Source organism: Rhynchophorus ferrugineus, unplaced genomic scaffold (assembly GCF_030347505.1).
Source record: "Rhynchophorus ferrugineus isolate W39M unplaced genomic scaffold, kcgeb_rfMv2 rfM9, whole genome shotgun sequence".
NCBI lineage: Eukaryota > Metazoa > Arthropoda > Insecta > Coleoptera > Curculionidae > Rhynchophorus > Rhynchophorus ferrugineus.
The window spans coordinates 20,568,721-20,593,526 of record NW_027472588.1 but is presented as its reverse complement, the minus strand read 5'-3'; the positions used below and the strand labels follow the sequence as shown (position 1 = coordinate 20,593,526).

The 24,806-nt window shown below is 33.0% G+C and overlaps 1 protein-coding gene across 3 annotated transcripts; it reads right to left on the bottom strand.

The window, feature by feature from the left end:
- Window positions 1-1,670: 1,670 nt before the first annotated feature.
- On the bottom strand, window positions 1,671-24,527 carry LOC143202364 (cGMP-dependent 3',5'-cyclic phosphodiesterase). Of its 3 annotated transcripts, none has more exons than XM_076413840.1 (12): window positions 24,381-24,527; window positions 23,543-23,754; window positions 23,215-23,491; window positions 22,961-23,161; window positions 22,720-22,902; window positions 15,280-15,602; window positions 4,292-4,605; window positions 4,055-4,232; window positions 3,868-3,999; window positions 3,723-3,809; window positions 2,105-2,277; window positions 1,671-2,050 (listed from the first exon to the last, which is right to left on the bottom strand). In XM_076413840.1, the coding sequence occupies exons 2-12, from the start codon at window positions 23,744-23,746 to the stop codon at window positions 1,861-1,863; spliced, it is 2,262 nt and encodes a 753-aa protein (XP_076269955.1). In that variant the 5' UTR covers window positions 23,747-23,754; window positions 24,381-24,527; the 3' UTR covers window positions 1,671-1,860. The 3 variants fall into 3 exon arrangements, with proteins under 3 accessions (XP_076269955.1, XP_076269954.1, XP_076269953.1); XM_076413839.1 differs by lacking the exon at window positions 24,381-24,527 and adding an exon at window positions 24,082-24,167; XM_076413838.1 differs by lacking the exon at window positions 24,381-24,527 and adding an exon at window positions 23,958-24,160.
- Between the last annotated feature and the right edge of the window lie 279 nt (window positions 24,528-24,806).

The window sequence follows — 24,806 nt, the reverse complement described above, 5'->3', positions numbered from 1 at the left end:
TATTGTCCCGTTCAAACTTCATTTTTCATACAGAGTGATGTGTAAAGTTTATCAACAATTTTAATTTATGTTTGAACAGACGTGCAGTGATATCATAGCGATGCATTGATGTTAGGACTGGCAACAACTGAATTTGATGAACATATCTGGTCGACTGTATACACGTACAAAAATCGTGGCAACATCAACATATTGTTGCATATTACTATATTTGTATTTGTGTTTGTTGGATTTATTTGTTTAAGGTTAAAAGATATGCATCTTCTTTCCAAAATATCAATGGATAAAGCATCGTAGGAACTATAAGCATTGGGTCGCCAGCCATAACGATTACAACTTCGCTAACACTTGGTCTGGTACTTGCCCGGTTTAGTGATAATGGCGTAGTTGTGGTACGCTGGCCTTGAATCTTGCTGTTGATTCAATATTAAGACCATTCTTATTCCAAACGACTTGTGTTGCTCCAAATGATACCATTTAGAAGCAAGAATTAAATTTACGAATTTCACGCAAAAAAAATTGATTGCGATGTGGCTCCAGCTAACAGTGTTTCCAATGGTTCTGGCGGCATATTTAATAATGGGAGTGAAACTTATCTTGATGCATAGCAAAAACAGGCCGATTCATCTTTGTGCTTAAATGCATGACGATGTTTGTATTTTTTTCCATATTACCAATAACGACTTGTCCAAGTATTTCGATGTCATATTCGAAAGTGGCATCTTCTCGTTGTGTTTCTATTAGTTCAATTGGCATTCATTGTGTTTATTTTCATATACAAGTGCGTTTACAACGTGGTCTTATATTTACATTATCCGTCAAGTATTCTTCCGGAGTTCTATTTAACCGATAGTTACGGACTATTTTTGCACTATGTCCATGTCGACCAATTTTTCCTGTTCGTCCTCGAAAATGTGACATTTTATTTTAATAAATACCCAATAAATAACTGTAAGTGACTTTTTAAGTTAAAGTTAAAATGAATGTAATAACGAAATTTCATCAATACAACTAAATATATTTGGAATAAAAATGCCCCATAATTTGTCGAAAAATTATTTATGATAATCAAACAAATAAGACAAAGTAGTTTGCGAAAAAACAAGCCACACAAGACGAGCATCATTTAGATGGAATCACCAATTTACGGTAAAATTAGATGTTAATACCCTGCGGCTTTAAGCATTCTTCATATCTGTAGTTCCCATTGCAGAGCCGTATGGTTTGACAATTTTGCAGAAAACCCAAAATATTGGCAACTGACGGATGTGCTATGGTGTCAACTGAATTCAGTTAGAATAAGTGCAGCAGTTCAAGCACTAAACAGGGGTTAACGTAGGAGAACAGATACCATCTAACTGCTGAAGTAATATGTCGAAATAACCAAGCTACATTAACTTTTGGTCTGATCTTGGCAATCCTTCTGTATGGCTTTGAGACTGATAGTACTGTTAAAGTCTGACATCTGTAAGCTTAAAGTCTTTCAAATGTCATGCTTAGCGCAAATTTAAACCACAATAGATTAGTAAAACCACAATGATTGCGACCAATTGCCAACAATGGCGACACTTTCCCAGGGCCTGTTATGGACTGATATTGATTTTATACATAAGTACAGGTATGATGACTACAACTAATTTAGAAGGGAGGGAACCCAATGAAAAGAAAAATTTAAGTGAACTTCTACTTTTCTATGTTTATATTTGATTTTATATGATTAATTCAACAAATATAAGCTTTTTATTTTATAGTCTTCTTTAATCCAGGTATCTTGTTTTCGCCTAATTTGTTAAATATGAAGAATGTTTTATTGCACTATATGTCTTTTTTAGCTAATACTTAAATATTTGTTTATTTATCTCATTCTTTGATGCTCTCTAAAGTGTTTTGTACTTCTAACTCCAGCTCCTCACTGGTTAATACTTCATATGAAGTTTTGCCTTCCACGCAATATTTATCGAATATGCGTTTCGATGACTCCCAACAGAGAATATTCTGCTTTATGGCGTTTACAAGTACTTTAGCTGATGGGAAAATTGTCGCCAATATTCTGAAATCGTCTTATTATTAATGGATATCTGTATTTTAAACTAATAAAACTTACTTGAAAATGCATACACAACACTGTCTTAGAAACTCCAATTGATGATCAGGTATTGATGCCTTTTCCCTGTCCATCATGTTGGCGGGTTCTTTTCCCATCTTTTTTTCTAAATCCCCTTGTGCAAAAAATTCTGCATAAATTAGTTGGGCCACTTTTTTCGTTTCTGTCCAGTCCTGTAAAAAAATCTTATTATATTTCAATTTAATTTTAATTGTGATAAAATCTTGAAATATATCGTATAATCAGATTAGAATCGTATTATCAAATTCAAAAACACTATTATTAGATGCCTACATTTTATAACTATTAAAAACAACATCGCAGGCTTCATAGGATTAACATACAATTTGATATAACTATTGAATGAAAACCAAATAGAGCTATTAAATTGAATAAATATATAATCAGCTGGTGCAGGAGAGACAGTTCAATAGATAAATGATGTGCTTATATAAATTATTCAAACTAAAGTTTTCATTTATTTTAAATTAAATCTGTCGAGAAGTGATTACCATCAAAGTTCCAATGACTTGGTTGTATTAGATTTTTAGTTTAAATAAAATGTGATCCGTATAACCAAGAGAACCGATTACTAAAAGGTAAATCCGAAACAGAAGGCTGCAAATGGATGTGGTCGTGTGTACACAATACATGAATATTGATTTCCTAATAGTCTGGTGAATGCATATTTAATGAAAAAACAAAAGAAAATATGGATTATAAAAATCAAGTATATTAAAAAAGTATTGAAATTGTTAAATACATACACAATGACATCAGATTTATGTTAAAGGCGGTGGAGATATATATTTTATGCAATATATATTGTATATAGTATATCTTGTACAAGTACAAAATAGCTTAGGCGTCTAATCTAATGTTTATTTATATATACTGAATAACTAATAATGGAAAATAATTATATTACATTTTCTTGTAAATCATATTATTTTTTAAAATGAAGAATTATAAGATAAGTCCAGGAGCCTTTGGGACAGAACAAGACAGAGACAATAGGAACGAAAGAACAAAACAGAATACATTGACATTTGTCTCTTGAAAGATCTCCAATGGTGTAATAATCAAATAAATATCGAGAAGCGTGTTAATCTTAGAAACTCTTGGGAATGGTGAATATCACAGTACTTATGAGTATATATCTTTTATTGAGACAAGGAAATCACCATGAGCCTTTCCCTCTCTAGAAATCATTACTATCAGGCTGCGAAAAAAATGGTTAAACCAACCTACTCTATGCACAAGGTACCCATGGGAGGAGTATCGAGGATAAAATACGGATGTATCCGTCTAATTCAGCATCCAAGAATGTTCTAAAAAATACCTAGTCAAGGGGGCGCATAGTTTATGCCACTTGATAGTGTAATAGTTTTATTGTCATTAGCCCGTTAACTATACTAGTTTAGTGAATTTAGTTAAATGAAGTGGTTTTTAACTTCCGGGAGATAACTTATTTCCGGGAGGAAAAAATCGCGCAACATATATTGTTACGATTTTATCAGCTTTCGGTTTCTTTAGACCTTTTATTTAGACAGATAGTTATGTAAATATTTGATGATAATTATAGACTCAAGCTAAATGCTGGTTACAATAAAATTACCTTAGTTTGATCTGACAAATCGGCGCAAGTCATTAAAAGACTAGCTAAATAATATCGATGTTGAGCGTTTGTTTTGTTAAATCCTTCCTGTAAAATAAAAATATAAATTACCACCTTAGGCAAGGTTACATATTCGGAACGCTACTTGGGCCATATTCAGTTGTTTGGCATGAATCTTGTAATGTGACGCCAAATCAGTCGCTAGAATCATATCTTTAATTAAATCTAAACATTTGACATAATCATCATGAGATAAGGAATCCAAAAAGTTACAGCCCTAAAATATTACAAAATTCAAATTATATCTAAACATATTAATAAACGTTTGCTACCTCAGTATTTAAGGTACAAATTGTTTGAGACAGGTGGTGTCTTTCCATCACTGAACCTTCGCTTGAATACAAACTTGCTAGAACACTGTTGGACTGTTGTTGAAATGAATTCGTAGTACCTCTATGATCAATATCGTGGCATAAGCACGATACAAAATAAGCTAAAGCTTCCAATTTGCTGTAATTACATTACATAAATGTTGTAGCTTATAGATATGAACTACAATCATCGATTACCTTAGATATCCTTTCTCAACTAGTTGAAAATTTTTAAGAGCTAAATAAGCGAAATGGGCAACCGAAAAAGCATGTTGCCAATTGTGATACGGTACTTCTCGATACCCCTTCTTAACATACAAGACAAATCGTGCTAAAGTGTCAATTTTTATTCGGAAAGTATCGATGAAACCAAGATCTTTCATCATTTCTATTACAAAACAAGGACTTTCTTTCCATAATATTTTTCGAGGTGTAAAATTGAATAATGAGAATCCTGGTACCTCATGTTCGCTGGGACACATGGTAACATCAAGAACATCCTGTTGATTCACCTATGGATTTATCAATTTTAAATATCAATTCTTATCTTATATGATTATATAATAGGCTGGTTAGGGGTGTTGCCCACTGAAAAAAATATCGGCTAAAAAATATCGATATATGTGGCAAAAAAAAATCGGCCAAAAATATCGATATATTTTCTGCGTCCGTAAGGCTGGTCAATAAGTTATGTTATAGATGGTATAGTATATAAGATGTAAATTAAAAATATAAATATCCACCATTTTACTCGTGAATTTTACTCATGAGGTTGAATTTTTGAGTTTCAGAAAAAATACATTTAAATGAGTCTTCAAAAATGATTAAAAGGATTTTGTGCGTAGTTTCACTGCTATGAAACAGACTTGGGAGAAGATTACCATCATGGATAATTAAAACAATACTTAGGGTCAGAAATTGACCAAAAAGGTGTTGGCATATGATTGTTGAGATAGAATATGAATTTTATTCGTGGATTATCTTCAAACAGTAGGCAAAAATTATTTCAGTATATTATCGCAAGCTCTTGGACGATAAAAATGTATGGAAAAAGACCTGGTTTACAGAGGAAACATACAAGGCCTATAAATTAATTTTACAGGATTGCGTTACTGTGTTTTAAATCGCTCGGATACATTTCATACAACTTCATGTAGAAGCCTCATTCACTTCCCAGCATCATCAGTATTATTTTAACGAAGTGTGAACAAAAAAAATCACTTCATTGAGTACCGAGCAAATCGTTTTTGACGGGAGTTTTACTCTTTTGCTTTAATTTGAAGAAAAAGTCGGTTGAAGGTCATCGAATGTTGTGTGAAGCTTATGGCAACCATGTTTCATCCATTTCAACACGTGAATACTGGTTTCAACGTCTTAAAAGTGGTGTTTTTGACAGCGAATACAAAGAGCGTTCTGGGCAGCCAAAACAATTTGAAGACGAGAATTTAAGGGTGTTACTTGATGAAGATCAGTGTAAAACGCAAGAAGTATATGTAAAATTGTTGGGAGTAACACAAGAAATCATTTCCAATCGCTTGGAAGACATAGGAATGATCCAAAAGCTTGGATATTTTGCGCCATATGAATCAAATTCAAGAGACATTGAAAGGCGTTTGGTCATGTGTGAAATGCTGCTTCAACGGCAAAAACGGAAAGGTTTTTTGCATCGTATTATTATTATTGGCGATGAAAAGTAGATTACGATAATACAAAGTGAAAACAATCATAACGATCACCTGATCATGCATCAACAATACAAAGCCGAATATCCAACAATACAAAGCCGAATATCCACGTCCAAAATAATACCAAATATGGGTCGATTCGTGGATATCCTCAAAAGATACATCGTTCTTTAGAGATATAATCCATAAATTGCTTGAAAGATCGAAAAAGTAGCGGCTATCGATGGACAACACTTTGTATAAATTACAGTGTACCGATTTATCACAATAAATCTTTAAGTTTCAAAAAATCCTTAAAACAATATAACTTATTGAACCAACCCGGTATGTAAAAAATTTGGTTGTCAGCTAACTTATTCTGAATAATATATTCAAAATATTGACAAGTGCGCACTTATATATTTTACGAATCACTTATGATTCGGGACGGGACGGAATTAATAAACCACTTATGGCCTTGGAACAAAAAAGAAATTTTATTTTGATCCCTGATAATTTATACCCACTCTATACAAGTCACAGCGCCCTCTATTAACTTTCCTTCCTCTTCTCTATACTGGCTCTTGTATCGAGACAAGTCATATTTACCAACATCTACTGCAATTCCGTTGATGAATCAGATGCAAATGTAATGTGAGTTATTTCTTAAAATCACTAGGTGTCACTTGGGCGTATTATGCAGACGGAACTAGCAAAAAATTACGCCAAGAGCATTGACACACGTTTTTTTCCGCCGCGATTTTTTTATAGTATTTTTTGCTGCCATACTCTTAGTGGAGCGAACGAGTGTGTATAGTCCAGCCAATCAAACAGTTAATACACGTCATAAAAAATTAAGACAACAGCACCTTTCAATGTTGCCGCAACAAATTGGACTTTTGGTTTACAACGTTTGCAACTTCTAATTATTATACTATTTTGAATAATCCTGTAGAAATTAGCGACTAGTACCAACATAAAATCGAATTTTATGGTGAGTACAGAGTTGAACGAAGCGAACGTTCGGGGTCTGCGCGAATATTCGTCGAAAATCTCTTTGTTCGCGGTGATGCAAATCAATTTGTTTCCAAAAATCATTTGGCGGTTTTCAACCTTTGGTTCGGAACCCTGTGTTCTTTTGATAACCATACTTTTCACAATGGCATGCCAAAATAAATGTCTTGTGAATCATTTTTTGACGGTACGTGTAGTGTTCTTTTCTTAAAAAGTAATGTTTATTGATAAAATAATATGTACCGTCTAATCGTTTTTAAAAGACTATCAAATTATGGCTGGTATAAGTATGGCTGGTAACATAATTAACAAAGATATGATAAGGAAAAAAAATACGAATAATATTGAAATTCAACTCGTTGGAAGTTTATGGTAAGGATATAACATAAAACTTTTATGTTTATACGGCTTTAGTATTCCATTTAAAAATTACATCACAAATAAAGGGACTAGCCACAGACGGAGTGCAGTTTAAAGCTTTGTCTAACGATAATATTAACGTAACCCTTAGTAATGAAACGGATTACAGGAATGTAAAAAAACATCTCATTGGGATGAAGAAAAACAATTCAATCAATAAACTCGAATACCATACTTATCAGTTACAAAGTGATAAGTGGTATAGAGTAGTCATTAGAGGATTACCGTCCACCACAAATCAAGACGATATTAAAATCGGAATTACGGGCTCCGGGCACGAAGTAGTGACCGTCACTCTATAGCGTAAAAGACAACTAATGTAAATGGTGAAAAACAAATTAAAATTTTTCCGTTGTTCTATGTAGACATGACACAAAATGTAATAATTTATTATACATAATAAAAATATATATGACATAAATTATTTAGTAGACTGTAGGATAAAAGTGGAACCTCCGAAGAAAAATGTTAATATACCACAATGCACAAACTGTCAAAATCTTGGACATACTAAACATTTTTGCAGTAGGGAACCAAGATGTATGAAATGTACCGGTAAACATCACATAACTCCAAAGAAAATTACAGCAGAACAGCGCTAAAGACAAATTGACAAAGCCAAAAACTCTACATCTACAACAACATCTACCGTTGAAAATAAAAAAAACCCAAGAAACCGCAAGACCATCGGTCAAAAATATAAACACCACCAAAATATCAAATGATAAACAAATAGATACGAAACCGCAGCAAGCTGCGGCCAATGAGCCAACTGTCGTCGACATGATGAAATCGCTCAAAGAATTCCAGACTGAAATGAGACAGAAATTCAGTCAGTTAGCAGACAGGATGGAAAAATTGGAGAAATCCGGATTGAAGAAAACTACCCAAAACAAGCTAAAGAAAAACAAAAATGAGTAATTCGTTTTTAAGAATTATAACTTGGAACGCAAACGGATCAAAGAGTCCAGGAACTAGAATTATCCTTGAAAACAAATAACATAGATATAGCTCTCATATCGGAAACACATTTTTCTAAAAAAACTACATTAAAATAGGGGGTTATGATGCTTACTGGACACTACCCCCCGGCGAACGGGCTCGAGGCGGAACAGCTTTAATAATTAGATAAAATATACAACATTTCGAATAAGAGATTAAAAATAAATAAATACAAGCTACGATAATTAGCATAAAAAACAGGGCTGCAATAAATATTGGCGATATATATTGTCCGCCAAGACATAAAATGACACAACAATAATATAAAGATATCTTTTCAATTAGGGCCAAGGTTTATTATTGGTGGAGACTTTAATGTTAAACATACAGCTTGGGGTTCACGAATAATAACGCCTGGAAAAGGAAACGAATTACTCAAAGCCATTAACCTTACAAATTGTAATTATCATTCAGGGCGCGAACCCACTTACTGGTCCACAGACAGTAATAAAGTCCTAGACCTACTGGATTTCTACATTTCAAAATACATCTCATTAAATCAAATTAGTACAGAAAGCTTGTGCGATCTAACATATGATCACACTCTAGTATTGTTAGTTGTCGTTCGACCTTCGTAGAGTAAAGACGTGTTTGGAGCGACGGTCAGTGTAATAAATTTGAAAGTGTACTACCTGTGCCACAAATGCGATTTTAAAAAATAAGTAAAAACCGTGACGACAATAACAGTGTTAAAACTGCGCGTTAAATGTTTAGTGAAAATGTGTTTAAAACGATGGTCACTGCAATAAAGTAACAAAGGTAAAATTTTGGGGGCTGTTAAGGGTCGGAGGTGCATCATCTGTACCACAAATGCGGCGTTATAACGGTTCTGAAACAAATACCGGTACTGAAATTTTTATAAAAACGTGAATTAAACTATTCATTAAATAAAAATGATTAATAGAGAGAACCAGAGACTAAATGAGATGGAAACACAATCCTCAACGTCAGGTGAAGCTTATCTGGCACAACAGAATCAAATCTTTTGTCAAGAAAACCATAAGAGAACGCAAAATGAGCAAGCTCTCTATAATGCGTATATTAACGAAAAAACAGCCCGACGGAATCTGGAAATTGCACTAACAAATATGCAAAAACAATTAGATGCACTACAACTCCTAATAAAAAACCAAAACACATACAATCCAACTAGCATTCCCGTAGTGAACCAGTGCACTGAAAACAAATTGCCTGTAAACTATGAAACAGACGAGGAAGAATTGCAAAAAGAAGTAGGCTGGATAACAGTTAAAAGAAATAAGAAACGAAAAGCAAACTATACACCTGAAGCTTCACCACAACAACCAAAAACCATTAAAGCACAAGAATTGAATAAAGAAATAAAAGTGCCGAGACCACCTCCAATTATAGTAAGTAATGTCACAGACTTTGACTTGCTATATGAAACAATGAAAACAAATAATATACTATTTAGAGCAACAACATTAAACAATGGACAAATCAAATTAAACGCCGAATGTCGTAAAACTTTTACGAAAATTGCTGAGTGCTTGGAATTCCTAAAATTACAATGGCACTCGTATGAAGATAAGCAAACCAGAGACATTAAAGTAATGGCAAGAGGGCTTCCACCGACAGCTAAAACTACTAAAATAGTGGAAGAGTTAATAAAAAATGGACTTAAATGTACTGACGTCACAAATATCCTGAAAAAAGAACGAAATAAAAATAACAATGGAGAAATAGTTGTCCAGAAGAAGCCTTTACCACTGTTTATGTTATCATTCCAACATAACACGGACATAAAAGCAATTTATGAAATTAAACAAATTCTAGGAGTCGAAGTAAAAATAGAACCTCTTAGAAAGGCAAATCTTGTGCCACAGTGCAAGAGATGCCAATTACATGGACACACACAAAAATTCTGTAAAAGGGAACCAAGGTGTGTAAAATGCTCAGGAAAACACATCACGGGAGAATGCAAAAAACCCAAAGGAACAAAAGCGAAATGTGCGAATTGCAATGAAGCGCATCCAGCAAGCTACAGAGGATGCGTAGTTGCGAAAACATTCCAAGAGAGAAGAAATAAAATCAGTCAGGCTAAAGAGCAAAAAACAGTGACTCAAAATAAACAACCAAAAATGTACAACGAAGTCAACGATGAAATGACCTATGCTCAAAGCATAAACCAAACCGCTCAAAAAGAAACAAAAAAAGAAGACGTTACAACCAACGAACTGCTATTGAAACTTATAGCAAAGCTGGACAACCAGGAAAAGATTATTGAATCGTTTTCTGAAAGATTACTTAAACTCGAAAACAATAGGGCGGTGGCCTCAAGAACTAAAAATGGCAAGTAAAGACATCCGCATCGCAATTTGGAATGCTAATGGGATTCAGAAACATCACGCTGACCTACAAGTATTCCTAGAATTGCAAAAAATAGATATTTGCTTAATATCTGAAACCCATTTGACAAAGGAATCCTTTATTAAATTTAGAGGATATTACTTTTACCACACCATTCATCCAGCTAACACAGCAAGAGGAGGAAGTGCAATAATAATAAAAAATAATATATGCCATCATCAAGAACCCGGACTCAGTTTAGCAGAAAATCAGGTAACGGCAGTAACTGTTATATCTAGCAAATACAGGGTTACATTAGCTTCCATATATAGCCCTCCAAGATACAACCAAAAAAAAGAAAATTACTTGAATGTTCTAAACAACCTAGGAGAAAAATTTATAATCGGTGGTGATTTCAATGCTAAAAATACAAGATGGGGATCTAGAATGACGACAACTAAAGGTAATGAATTACATAAAGCAGCTGCTGAGCTAGGGTGCAGTTACATGTCGACAGGAAAACCAACTTATTGGCCTACCGATCCAGAGAAAACTCCAGACCTGTTAGACTTCTTTATAGCTAGAAACATAACCACTAACTACATGGAAGTTGAAGAAAATTTTGACTTAAGTTCAGATCACACACCTGTGATTTTGACGCTGAGTGAAAACATTATAAGAAAACAACAAAATCCAACATTAACCAACAAGAGGACAGACTGGGAAGGATTTGTTGAAGAAATAAACAATCGAATTCAACTAAATGTTCCCCTTAAGACAGAAGACCAATTAAATTATGAAACCGAAAAATTCGTTGCAGACATCCAACAGGCTGCTTGGAATAACACTCCAGAAATTAAAACTTCAACCAAAGGAATAAATTACCCGAAAGAAATCAAGGAAATGGTAGCTGAAAAACGAAAACTACGGAAAAAATGGCAGCAAAATAGAACACCTGAAAATAAGAATATCTTAAACAACATAACACAAAGGTTGAAGAGGGAAATTTTGGAAATTAAAAACAATTCCATAAATAACTATCTACGAAATTTAACAGACGACAAGAACACAGACTATTCGCTCTGGAAAGCCACTAAATACCTAAAACGATCCTGTCTACATAGTCCTCCGATAAGAAACATGCATGGAAGTTGGGCACGCAGCAACCTGGAGAAAGCAGAAGCATTCGCTGACCATTTAGAGAAAACTTTCAAACCAAACGAAAGTGAAATTGAACATACTTTACCGGACATAGACGGCGAAAATTCGACAATTCAATTAACAACTCCGAAAGAAGTCACCAACGTTATTAAAACTAACATCAAGCCAAATAAATCACCAGGCTATGATTTAATAACAGGGCAATTGCTGCACAATCTGCCAAGAAAGGGTATTATAAAGCTCACTAACTTAATCAATGCAGCATTTCGACTGAAATATGTCCCAGACGTTTGGAAAATGGCTGAAATAATAATGGTTCCAAAACCTGGAAAATCACCAAATGATATAAAAGCTTATCGACCTATCTCACTGTTACCGATGATAGCTAAGGTATTTGAAAAGCTCCTCTTGAAAAGATTAAAACCAATTATAGAGAGAAAAAACCTAATACCAACACACCAGTTTGGGTTTATTACCAAACATTCAACGATTGATCAAGTGCATAGAATAACAGATGTTATTGAAAAAGCCTATGAAGATAATAAAGTATGCTCAGCTGTATTCTTAGATGTAGCACAAGCTTTCGACAAGGTATGGCACAAAGGCCTCGTCCATAAGCTACAGAAAATATTACCGAAGCAACACACCGAACTATTAAAATCTTACATCACAGCCAGAATGTTTAGAGTGAAACAAGAGGAAGCTTACTCTACAATAAAAGAAGCTAAAGCAGGTGTACCACAAGGAAGTGTACTGGGGCCAATTCTGTACCTACTTTATACATGTGATATACCACAAATCGAAAACATTACAATGGCTACATTTGCTGATGATACTGCTATTCTTGCTGTCGGAAACAATAGCGAAGAAGCAACCCGAAACCTACAACAGGCTACTGACGCTATAAATAAATGGACCCAAATCTGGAAAATACAAATTAACCAAAACAAATCTGTGCATGTTCAATTCACCTATAAACAGTCCGCGCTTACACCATTGACCATAAACCACACTGTCATACCATACAGCAATAATGCTAAGTATCTCGGAATGACACTTGATGCAAAACTACGGTGGAAGGAACATGTCAAAAAGAAAAGAAAAGAACTTGAGTTAAAATATAGAAAAATGTATTGGCTAATTGGAAGAAAATCTCAATTAACTATACATAATAAATTACTTCTATATAAACAAATATTAAAACCTATATGGACATACGGAATACAATTATGGGGATGTTCCGCAAAAAGCAACATAAATCTAATACAAGTTTTCCAGAACAAAGTCCTAAGAAGCATCGTAGGTGCACCCAGATATTACCGGACCATTTATTTACATCGAGATCTTCAGATACCGACTGTCAATCAAGAAATTAAAAGAATTGCAAAGAGACATGAGGAGAGACTTCACTCTCATGTTAATTTCGAAGTATTACAACTCTTGGACAACACCAAAACCGGACGCAGACTCAAAAGGACCAAACCATTTGAACTTGTGTAGTGTGTTGTAGTGTAGTGCAGTGAGGTGCATTAGAAAAAACTCAAAGTGTTAAAACAATTATTATTATGTTAGAGACTATGTAGGACTGATGAGTCCTATTAGATATATACCTAGATTTAAGCTATTATAAGGACAAATTGTAGGTTAGTCGGCAACGACTAGTAACAATGTATATAATTATAAAAAAAAAAAAAAAAAAAAAAAAAAACTCTAGTATTGTTAACATTGGGCGCGACAATTCTAAGAAAAGCAAAAAAGCCTAATCTTACCAACAAATATACTGACTGGGACAAATTCAGATTAATATTGCAGGAACCAATCAGTTTAAAGGTAAGACTTAAAAATATAGATGATCTTGAGCAATAAACCAAAAATATAATTGAACAAATTCGGTCAGCTGCAAAAGATGCTACCCCAATAGCAAGAGAGAAATCAGAATATGAAGTAATTTACACCCTTGAAATTAGAGAAATGATAAAAGAAAGCCGAAAATCTAGAAGAATATGGCACAGAACCAGAAATGCTGCGGACAAAACTACTTTTAATAGAATTAGTAATCGGACGAATCAAAAAATCAAAGAATATAAACAGAATTGCTTTCAAAAGTATGTAAGTGAATTAAGGTCAGAAGTAAAGAAAGATTATTCGCTATGGAAAGCAACCCGAAGATTTAAAAGACCAATTATTTTAGTACCGCCAATTAAAAATGATCGAAATGAATGGGTTCGACGCAACGATGACGATGTTATATATGTTAGCTATATTTCAACCTAATGATATAGGATCTACCATGGATACATCTCCTGTTTATCAGCCCGATGTAGATCTAAATCTAATTTCTCCCTTGGAAGTTGCCATTGAAATTGATAATCTCAATCCTAAAAAGGTACCTGGTACCTTAATAATAAAAACTTAATTATATCACTCAGTGGATGCCCGATTCGTCAAGCAGAATCAGTTAAATACCTTGGAATCCATCTTGACGGTAGATTAAATTGGAAACATCACGTTAACACTTTTAATCTGAAACGGCATATGAGGACATTCCATCCAGATGCGTATCCATTTAACTTTGCAAATTGGATTCAATCCTATACAAAATTCACTATATTTTAGGCATGGTTGGCCCTATGAAAGTAAAAGTACAGATAAATATTACTTTATGTGAGTATATCTCATCAAAATCACAGCTCGTTGATCATATAGTTGTTCTTCCTAGTAAATTCACAGCATTAAAATTGAACAAGAAACATTGAAGTTTGGTTCCTATTTTGGTAAAAATATTACTACTTCTATATTAGAGCGTGGGTAAATGAGGTCAAAAATATAGGATGTGTGTTATTATATAAGACAAAATCTTAGTTTCTGGATACCTACCTTACTTTAAAAGAAGGACGCTTTATGAATACACAATTCTTTGCTTTTACTAAATAATGTGAGAGGGGTTGTGATGCTGGTTTTTGAAGTTATTTTTTAATGCCGTGTGAGATATATTATTGAGTAATTTTAAAGATAAACGGATGCTTGTGGTTTTATATATTGATAAATTATATTCAATTTAAAATTAATTATGTGCATAACAGGTTCAATAATTTGGACATAATTTATAAACTTAAAATGATGCGACAGTAAACTTAGTTAAGTTTGAACTTGAGTTTCAAGTGAGATTTTCGGTTAATTTGAGAATTCCAGAATACATATTATGCTATTCAAGTATACAAATAATTTATAAGAACTATAACTTTGATTTGTTATTGTAGTTTTATATATATTGATAATTAATTACATATTGTTTTATTTCCTCTTTTTTCTATTTAAGATTATTTTAAAATGAAAGATGTTTACAGATATACAGAACGGAAAATATACCAAAATATTTCATACTGGGCGTCAACAGAAATTTTATATTAACTTGTGAATTCAAAATAAATTTTATTTACATCATATTCTTCAAATATATGTACAATTTTCAACACCTGGCAATGTTGAAAATTAAAATTCTTGTGCCCATTCGGTAATTCCCCAAAACTAGACTCTTGTTGATATTATGAGGAATCAACGAAAAATACGACCCGTACTAAGTGCGCGCTTGCCTTATTTGTCTCTTAATTCTACCTGCATATGATACATCATGAGTTCGTTTGATAGACGGCTTCGAGCCTGGGCATCTTGAATTTTCTTATAAACAAGACTGTGCATAATTGATATGCCACAGTAAATACTGAATGCTCTGGCTACTTCCTCGTCAAAATAGTCAAAATGGCCACCGATTTTATTGCACAACTGTGCAACTCCCACTATACCATTTTCGTCTTTGATAGGAAAACATAAAATGTTCCTGGTCTTAAATCCTGTTGCTTCATCCATTCCTTTATAAAATAAGGGATGCTTATAAGCATCCTTAATGTTAAGAATTTCTCCAGTTGCAGCAACATGGCCTAAAAATAACTTTATTTTTTAGCATGTGTATGGTACAAACATAATTTGGGAATTTCACAAAAAGAATGTATTCTTTTACAAATCGAATAATTGATCTATAGATTTTCAACAAGGGTGGATCGGTGTTGGTAAGCTGGGATATAATTAATCAAATGACCCTGGCAAGTTGCACGCTGTTAACAAGCATAATTGCTGTATACATAATGACTCGGTTATATCTGGTAATACTTATTGAATGAAGTCGTACGTCGTAGCGCGTTTGAAAGGTAACAATTTATGGAACATTCTAGATATATATTTAGCATGATTCGCTTACTCGGCAAACGTTATTACGCTTTGAAAATTCAGATTCGATGTCGGTTCGAGATTCGAGCACTGGGCTCGCCTCGGTAGTCCACTTATTGCAATACTCACATTTTGAATATTTCAGTAAAATACAGTATGTTTAAAATTATATTATTTTAAATATACATTGTGATTGAGCACTTAAACAAGTTTAACCACGTAAATTTTCGCAAAAATGTAAATGATATTAAAAAACCAAAACCTAAGCAGCCGATGTTATTTCTATTGCTGTGAGAAGAATAGCTGATTCTTAGATCAAAACGGACGTCGAGATCATTTATATTTCATTTCAAGAATGAATAGTCTAGTTTAGTTTGAGTTCCTGAGCGATTTGGATGTGTGTAATATTGTAAGCAACGTGCAAAAAAATATGGAAGAAATATCTAGAACTGAATTTACTAGGCAAATAAACTTTATAGGCAATATTTATAAATGTTTGAAAATAATGTTATGTAGAGTAATAGTTCAGTTCCAACCTTCGTAGGGTGAAGACGTATTTTCAATACGGTCCAAGCTATAAAAAGATACCTTTCTTTAAAAAAAACCCAGTATTTTATTACGGTTATTTAATTGAGTGTTAAAAACGCATAACAGATGCGGCTATCCGTCTCTCAGTGGACCTAAAGTGTAGTGAATACGTGTTTACGTGACCAGACAAAATGACTGCATCTCATTTTTATTAGTGTTTAAAATTATTTCATCTTATTTTACAACAGTCCTTTTGAAATTCATTTATAGTATTTATAGTAAAAAACTAGTGCTAAAATAACGTAAGTGAAAAATGAAATGCGTGAAATAAACAATGTATTTATTTTATTTTTTTATCCTCTGGAAGTAAATTAAATAAAATATTAAAAATTAAAAAATGGCAAACCATAGCGATTCAACCAAATCACCTGCACACTTTGATATAAGATTAGAACAAACAGCAATAACGCAAACTCCACCATCAGAATGGACTACAGTCATTAACAAAAAACGATTGAGAAGTCCAGAAGAAGAAATCGCGAGGAAACAAACAAGAATCAGTGACTATTGGTTGCAGAAACCGATAGAGACAAAAAACAGTTTTAGCAACCTGTCTGAAGAAATTGAAGAGAACATACAACCAAGCCCTGAAAAAGTTGTTCCCAAACCACCACCAATAACAGTCTATAAGGTAGGAATAATAAAAAACATCCATGATTTATTGAAAACCATTACTACGAACTACACAATTAAAACAGTGAGCTATGAAACAATTAAAATCCAATTGTTCGAAGCGGATCACTTTAAAGTTCTTATAAAAGAATTAGATGAAAGAAACACCCAATACCATACATTCAGGCCAAAATCCGAGAGAACATTTAAATTCGTATTAAAAGGATTACATCACGGGACGGACTTTAACACCATCAAGCTAGCACTAGCTGAAAAAGGCTACGAGGTCGTAAATATTCACAATATACGACATCACACGACAAAAAAACCTCTGCCTATGTTTTATATAGACATAAAACCTAATGGAAATAATAAGGCGGTGTATGAAATCACCAAATTGGAAAATAATATTATTAAATGCGAACCACCACATATAAAAAGGATCATACCACAATGCACAAGGTGTCAAGCGCACGGGCACACAAAGACTTACTGTCGCAAATCATATAGATGCGTAAAATGTGCAGGAGAACATAAGACAGGAGATTGTACTCGTAAAGTTCGCGATGAAAAAGTGAAATGTGTTAACTGTAACGGAAATCATCCAGCGAACTACAAGGGTTGCGCAGTTCACAAGCAACTACAGCAGAAACTATATCCTGCCTTAAGGGAAAAAAGGCATCAACAAAAACAATCCACTACTGCCAATCTACCCACTAGAACAAGTCAACCAGACATAACTTATGCCCAAATAGTTGAAAATGGTTCAGCACAAAAACGAGAGACAATATCTCAACCTACTGAAACTAGCAACATCTCAAGATTAGAAAATATGATGGCCAAACTAATGGATCAAATGAGTACGATGCTTGGTCTACTCACAACCGTCGTAAGCAAATTTGCCTAATGCCTGAAACCAATAGCTACAAAATCGCCGTCTGGAATGCCAATGGGCTCCAACAACAAGCCAGGGAACTAAAAATGTTCGTAATTGAACAAAATATTGACGTTATGATGGTTTCCGAAACACACTTTACGGACAAAAATTATTTGAAAGTTCCTAAATATAAGCTTTATCATACAAATCACCCTGATGATAAAGCACATGGAGGTACAGCCATAATAATTCGAGATGATATAAAGCATTTCGAAAAAGAAAAATTCCGCAAAGACTACCTGCAAGCCACCAGTATAACCATAGAGGAAGCCCATGGACCATTAACAATTTCTGCGATTTATTGCCCACCCAAACATAACAACAAGGCAGAACAATTTCAAGAATTCTTCCGTACGCTAGGTAATAGATTTATAGCAGGAGGAGATTATAATGCAAAACATTTAATGTGGGGTTCAAGAATAATAACCTCAAAAGGTAGAGAACTGCTCAAAGCCATAAGGATAGATAACTTACAACATATCTCTACTGGTGAACCAACATATTGGCCTTCAGACAGAAATAAAAAACCAGATACAATAGATTTCTGTATTACAAAAAATATTGATCCAAAAAAGTGTCAGGCAGAATCATGCTTCGACCTGTCTTCTGATCATTCACCAATAATAGTAACAATTTCTTCAAAAATTACCATCAAAGATAAACCCCCTTCTCTGTGCAATAATAGAACTAACTGGCCCTCATTTAGAGAAAACTTAGACCAAAATATCTCTCTAAACTTACCGTTACAAACTGAAATGGATATAGAAATAGCAGCAATAAATCTTACAAAAAATATACAGGAGGCAGCATATTCCGCGACTCCCAACAGTGAAACATTTGCAAGAAAAAATACACATATATCATGTACAATACAGAAAAAGATAGCAGAAAAAAGAAAGTTACGACGAAATTGGCAACAGCAAAGGACTGAAGAGAATAAAAGAAAATTTAATAGGGCCATAAAAGAGCTGAGAGATCTAATCCAAATCGAACAGAACCAAGGCATTCAAGAATACCTAGAAAACTTGACATCAACTGAGGCTACAGACTATTCGTTGTGGAAAGCAACAAAAAAGCTTAGGAGATCCCAGCAGCATAATCCACCTATTAAAACAAGCGAAAATAATTGGGCGAGAAGCAATAAAGAGAAGGCCGACATTTTCTCAAAACACTTAAAAAATGTTTTTAAACCTTTCCAGTCTCAGCTACATAAAGATGACGAAAATAAAATCACTAGCTTTCTAGATTCGCCATTTCAAATGGATTTACCGCACGAGAAATTAACGGTCAAAAAAGTTAAACATACAATAATGAGAGAGATTAATATTAAAAAAGCTCCTGGTTATGACTTAATTACTGGCAAAATTTTAAAAGAACTATCAGAAAAGGCTATAAAACTATTAACATATATATTTAATGCTATGCTACGAATTAATTACTTCCCTAGTATCTGGAAAGTAGCTAAAATATTAATGATACTTAAACCAGGAAAAATACCAGAAGATGTGACCTCCTACCGACCTATAAGTTTATTACCAATAATCTCGAAAGTTTTCGAGAAATTATACATAAAAAACTAAACTATATAATAGAAAAAAGAAAAATTATTCCAGAACATCAGTTTGGCTTTCGCAATAAGCATGGGACTATAGAACAAGTGCATAGACTTGTAAACCAAATAAACGCTGACCTAAATGCCAAAAGATATTGTTCGGCTGCTTTCCTAGACATATCTCAGGCTTTTGACAAAGTATGGCATACGGGCTTGCAGGTTAAACTAAAGAAACTTCTCCCTCATCCGGACTATCAGCTACTAAAATCATATCTCACTGACAGACATTTTATTGTAAATCAAGGCGATGAACATACCGAATTAAATCCCATATATTCAGGAATTCCGCAAGGTAGTGTACTGGGTCCAGTACTGTATCTTCTGTATACGGCTGATCTGCCCACCACAAAAATAACTACTGTGGCAACATATGCAGACGATACAGCAATCTTAGCATCCCATGAAGATCCAGACACAGCATCAATAAACCTACAAACTTATCTGGAGCAAATACAATTATGGTTGAAGACATGGCGCATTAAAGCCAATGAATCAAAATCCACGCATATAACGTTTACCCTGCGTAGAAGAACATGTCCACCAGTAAATATCAATCATCGTCAACTCCCCCAAGCAGACCATGTTAAATATCTTGGTATGCATTTAGATCGACGCCTAACCTGGAAGAAGCACATACTCTCTAAACGGAAACAACTAGGACTAAAATTATATCAAATGTATTGGCTCATTGGGCGCAAATCCAAGTTATCATTAGATAACAAGGTATTGCTGTATGAGTCTATACTCAAGCCCATTTGGACATATGGAATTCAACTATGGGGTACTGCTAGCAAATCTAACATATCCATCATTCAACGGTTCCAAAATAAGGTGTTGCGTGCCATTGTTGATGCTCCGTACTATATTTCAAATAAAGTGATACAACGCGATATTCCTCTAGAACCTATAACGAGTGTAATTCAACGTGTTTGTGTGAAGTACTTCGAAAGAGTGTCAGTGCATCCCAATGTACTCGCTAATCAGCTAAATATGCGACGTGATAGTGAAGTGCGTAGACTAAAACGTTTAACACCACCTGATCTGATTACTGGACATATGTAGAGTTTAGAATAAGCATTAGAATAAGACTAATTAATTAAGATAATATTTTATACAGAAGATTGCTTAATGAAGTGATTTTCTACATGCCATGTATATATAATATAAACAGAAGAAATACTTATTGCCAATAGGGCAGATTGTGGACTCACGAAGAGTAATAATAAAAAAAAAATGTAGAGTAATAAATGAAATAAAATAATAGTTTATTCTTCATAATGAGTGTAGTAGAGAAAGAGTTTTCAGGACAAAAATTTGTTCTCGCAATATACGATTTAGAAAATGAAAAATCAGAAATTCCTGAAGATACTCGAGAAAATGTCCACAATCCAGCAGAAGGTTAAGCTCCACACTGGAGAGAGTAAGACAAAGCAGGCATCAGAACCTCCAATTAAAAATCAAGTCAATACAAACATCAAATTGGAGCATACATTATTTTACCTCAGTAGCAAAAAAGAACTTTTCATCTACCTAATGTTACCTATTTCTACCTACCTACATAATTTATAAGACAAATCAAATTCGCAGCGACAAGGGAAGTCTGTTATGATAAAATTACCCTGAATGAAATACCATAGATTGTCAGATAGCAAGGATCACGGAAGATCCTGGTCTATTGGTTCAATAAGTCACAACGGAAAGGAAAAAAGTCACACAATCCTGTTGGGTGTTAACCAACAATAAAAATAGGAATGTCGTCTATTTGCGATGCATATTCAATAAATCTTGTAAAATCAATAATTTTTCTGCAATAAATAACATTTTTTATACACAAATCACTGTTTTGTTATATTGCGGCAATCCACAATTAACAATGTTAAAGTTTGAAATAATGTATTTTTTGAAAAAAATTAACCATGAAAGCAAATTCATAAATATACAACACGCCAGTGTCACAATTTGATTGATCATTTTCGTTCCAGAAACTTCTTTATTAAAAGTGAACATGAACCAATCCAACCAATCCTTGAAAAAATCGACAAAATAGTCTCGATTACCAGAAAAGTGGTAAAAAAACATTGATCAAAACGCTACATACATTAGTGATTAGAGTTTGAACTCATTCGTGAAGAAATTCGCTTTGATAAAAAAAAGGACCGAATAATTTTTCCCCAATCCAATATATTTTTTATAGTTTATATCTTCAAATGACTTCAGATGTATACTCTATATATGTGTAAAATACTTGGTGATTGTTTCGGAAATCAAACAAATTTAGTTAATCTTGACAGTTTTAAAATTGATCTAAAGCTAAAATACCGCAGATTAGATAGAAGTTCTAACTTATCAATTTCTCGAATCGGCAAAAATTAATCAAAATTTATTTTCCAATTAAGACCTTTATTAAGATTTTAAAAATATATCTCAACATTTACTCAAGTAATGTTTGGTTATTATTCAGATGATTAATATTACATATATGAAAATACGATAAAGTTAATCTTCGCCTCAACGCCAAAGAAGGTGAAGCGTTTTTTTGGGATTGGAGAGAAATTGTTCATGATGAGCTGCTCGAGCTTGGCCAACAATTAATGCGATTGAAACGGACGATTAAATAAAAGGCCCGCAATTCATCTCACATTACGACATGGCTAGATCATACAAACCTTTAGGAGCCACAAAAAATTAGAATGATTGGCCATAGAGTTTTATTGTATAGTCCGAATCTTGTCCCGCTCGATTATCTGGCTTAAAACGAATCTTGTTAAAATCACTTGTTTTAATTTTTTGTCCAAAAATTTGAAAAGATCTGCAGTGGTGGGAAAGTAGCAAAAGTTCATCAATCCAAGCAGCGTATATATCATCAATTATTATTCAAAATGCATATAAATAAATTTATTTAAAATGAAAAAAGATTTCATTCTTCTTCCCCGTCCGTTATATTAATTGCAAATATTTATAGTAAAAATAGAAAATTAAGTGTCTATTTTAAAATGTACATAATTTATTTCAAAAAAAATTATTTGTATATTTAAAAATAAGTTATCTACATATAAATTTAATTAATAAATGTAACACTTACCTGCAATGCCCTGATCAGCAGCAATTCTCACCTCAGTGTTATGGTCAGCCGGGCTTACTCCATCAAATACTTTAGCAACCAAATGCATATGATCAGGATCAAGTAAAAATAAAGAACATCTTTCAGCATTAGTTAATCTTCTTGCCTCTGTCATTATTTCTTTTAACAAATCACTTAAATGACCTATATATAAATGAAATACATATAAAATATGTTATTCAATGAAATTTGTAAGCTTTACCTAAATGAGAAAATAACTTCCTAGCTACTAGTAATAAGCTCTGACACTCTGTTTTTAGCCGCCTTTCTTCTTCACATTGTCTGGTATTAAGTAACAAGCTTAGACAGTACCTAAATGTCTCACTTACTACTTTTGATATGTAAATACCGTCTTTTGATGATGTTACGATACATACTAAATACACTGGAGAAATGTCATCTTCTAAATAATAAAACAATTAGTTATAATAAGATTAGTCCAACAAACAATTATACCCCTATGTTCTTTTGCTAACACTGGTACAATAATAACTTCACCAGTACCTTCTGGAACTATTTCTACTACAAGTTCTTGTATCTTAAGATCCAATTGATCACAACTCTTTGTTATATTTGATTGGAATGTTAATATATTATTTATTGTTCCCTCTGATAAAACTTTACGTATATTTTCATCCAAGATTTTTTCCTGTATAACTTGTACAACTGCTTCCTCCGATACACTATGTAAATTGATCATAAATACAAAATTACTTTCACATTCTCTTTTAAGCTAAAATTATTAAAATGTATATTTAACAATAAATCCATACTGTTAACTCACATATCTGTTAATTTTTATTTCTAGCTTTTTTGTAGATTTATCAGTCAGATCTTTGACGAGTTGTAAGATTCTACTTGGATTTGAGACTTCAATTTTAGCCAGGGACATATCTTCAGTCGTTTCATGATCTATTTCATTGAGTACTCCAAGTTTTTTGCAATAAGGTGGTATAAGAAAAAACTGCAACTTTTCTTCTGTACACATTGTTCTGACTGAATTAAATGTGGGAATTATAATCACAGAGAATTTTAATAATCCATTTAACTTTACTTAAAGATTAGATAAAATAAATTGATAGTTTAATATGAACAGTGTCATGGTGATGTCACATAATCATTTACCAAATGGCCTAGTTTACTTAGTATGAAGAGATTTATTATTGCATTAAATTAATTAAAATCATAAACATAACTACCCTTTCCGGCAAATTGGATTTAGGTATAACTCCCTCTTTAATAAGTTTCATATCTTTTCTGTTTTAAAATCAATATAAGTAAATGTAATTGAGTATACTAAAACAAATAACACATAATATTTACTTAAACAAACACATTCTTTATAGAATCATTTCGTAGCAAAATACAAATATATTCACATGCGTCATTAAAAAATCAATTTGTTTCGCTAAAATTGACTTGTTCTTGTACTAGTGATGGGTACAATCGAATGAAAAAATATCGAAACATTAATAAATATACAGAAACAGTATTATCTAAAACATTGCATAAATGCAAAAAACTCTAAGCAATCGACAATTAAATACAAGAAATACATTCGACAGTCCAATATAAATAATTTTTAGAGTTCAAAAAAATTAAAGAATAATAGGCATACTAACTGATTATTAAAAAATGTTCTATTTCTTCATATACATTAACATTCCAATGCACATTATTTTCTAAAGATGTAATATTTCTGCAGGATTTTAAGGCTTTTAGAAAAATCGCTTTTCTAGTATTGCAGCATTTAAGTCCCTGCCTAAACGTTCATCGGTATCATGTGACGTCAGTACTAAGTAAATAAACTGAATACACCAAGGCCAAAATCATCATTATCATAGATTCCTAGTATTTACTTTAAGTATTACCCTAACTGAACCAATAATATTAATTAATTTTTTTTGTCAATGAAATTTTGTAATTACTAAAATACTATTTTGTTAAAATACTGTTTACTTTTACCCTATTTGGCTTGTTAGTATATCCGCTAATGACTGATACTTATACTTATCGTGGGCTTCGAACGGTACTTCTGCGTTAAGTAT

Excerpts from the sequence above, each read along its gene's own strand:
- LOC143202364 (XM_076413840.1), bottom strand. The coding sequence starts at position 23,746 with ATGTGTACAGAAGAAAAGTTGCAGTTTTTTCTTATACCACCTTATTGC. Across the intron at positions 22,903-22,960 it reads GAAGTTATTTTCTCATTTAG|GTCATTTAAGTGATTTGTTA; the intron begins GTAAAGCTTACA and ends ATTTATATATAG. Across the intron at positions 4,000-4,054 it reads TTTGTACCTTAAATACTGAG|GGCTGTAACTTTTTGGATTC; the intron begins GTAGCAAACGTT and ends GTAATATTTTAG.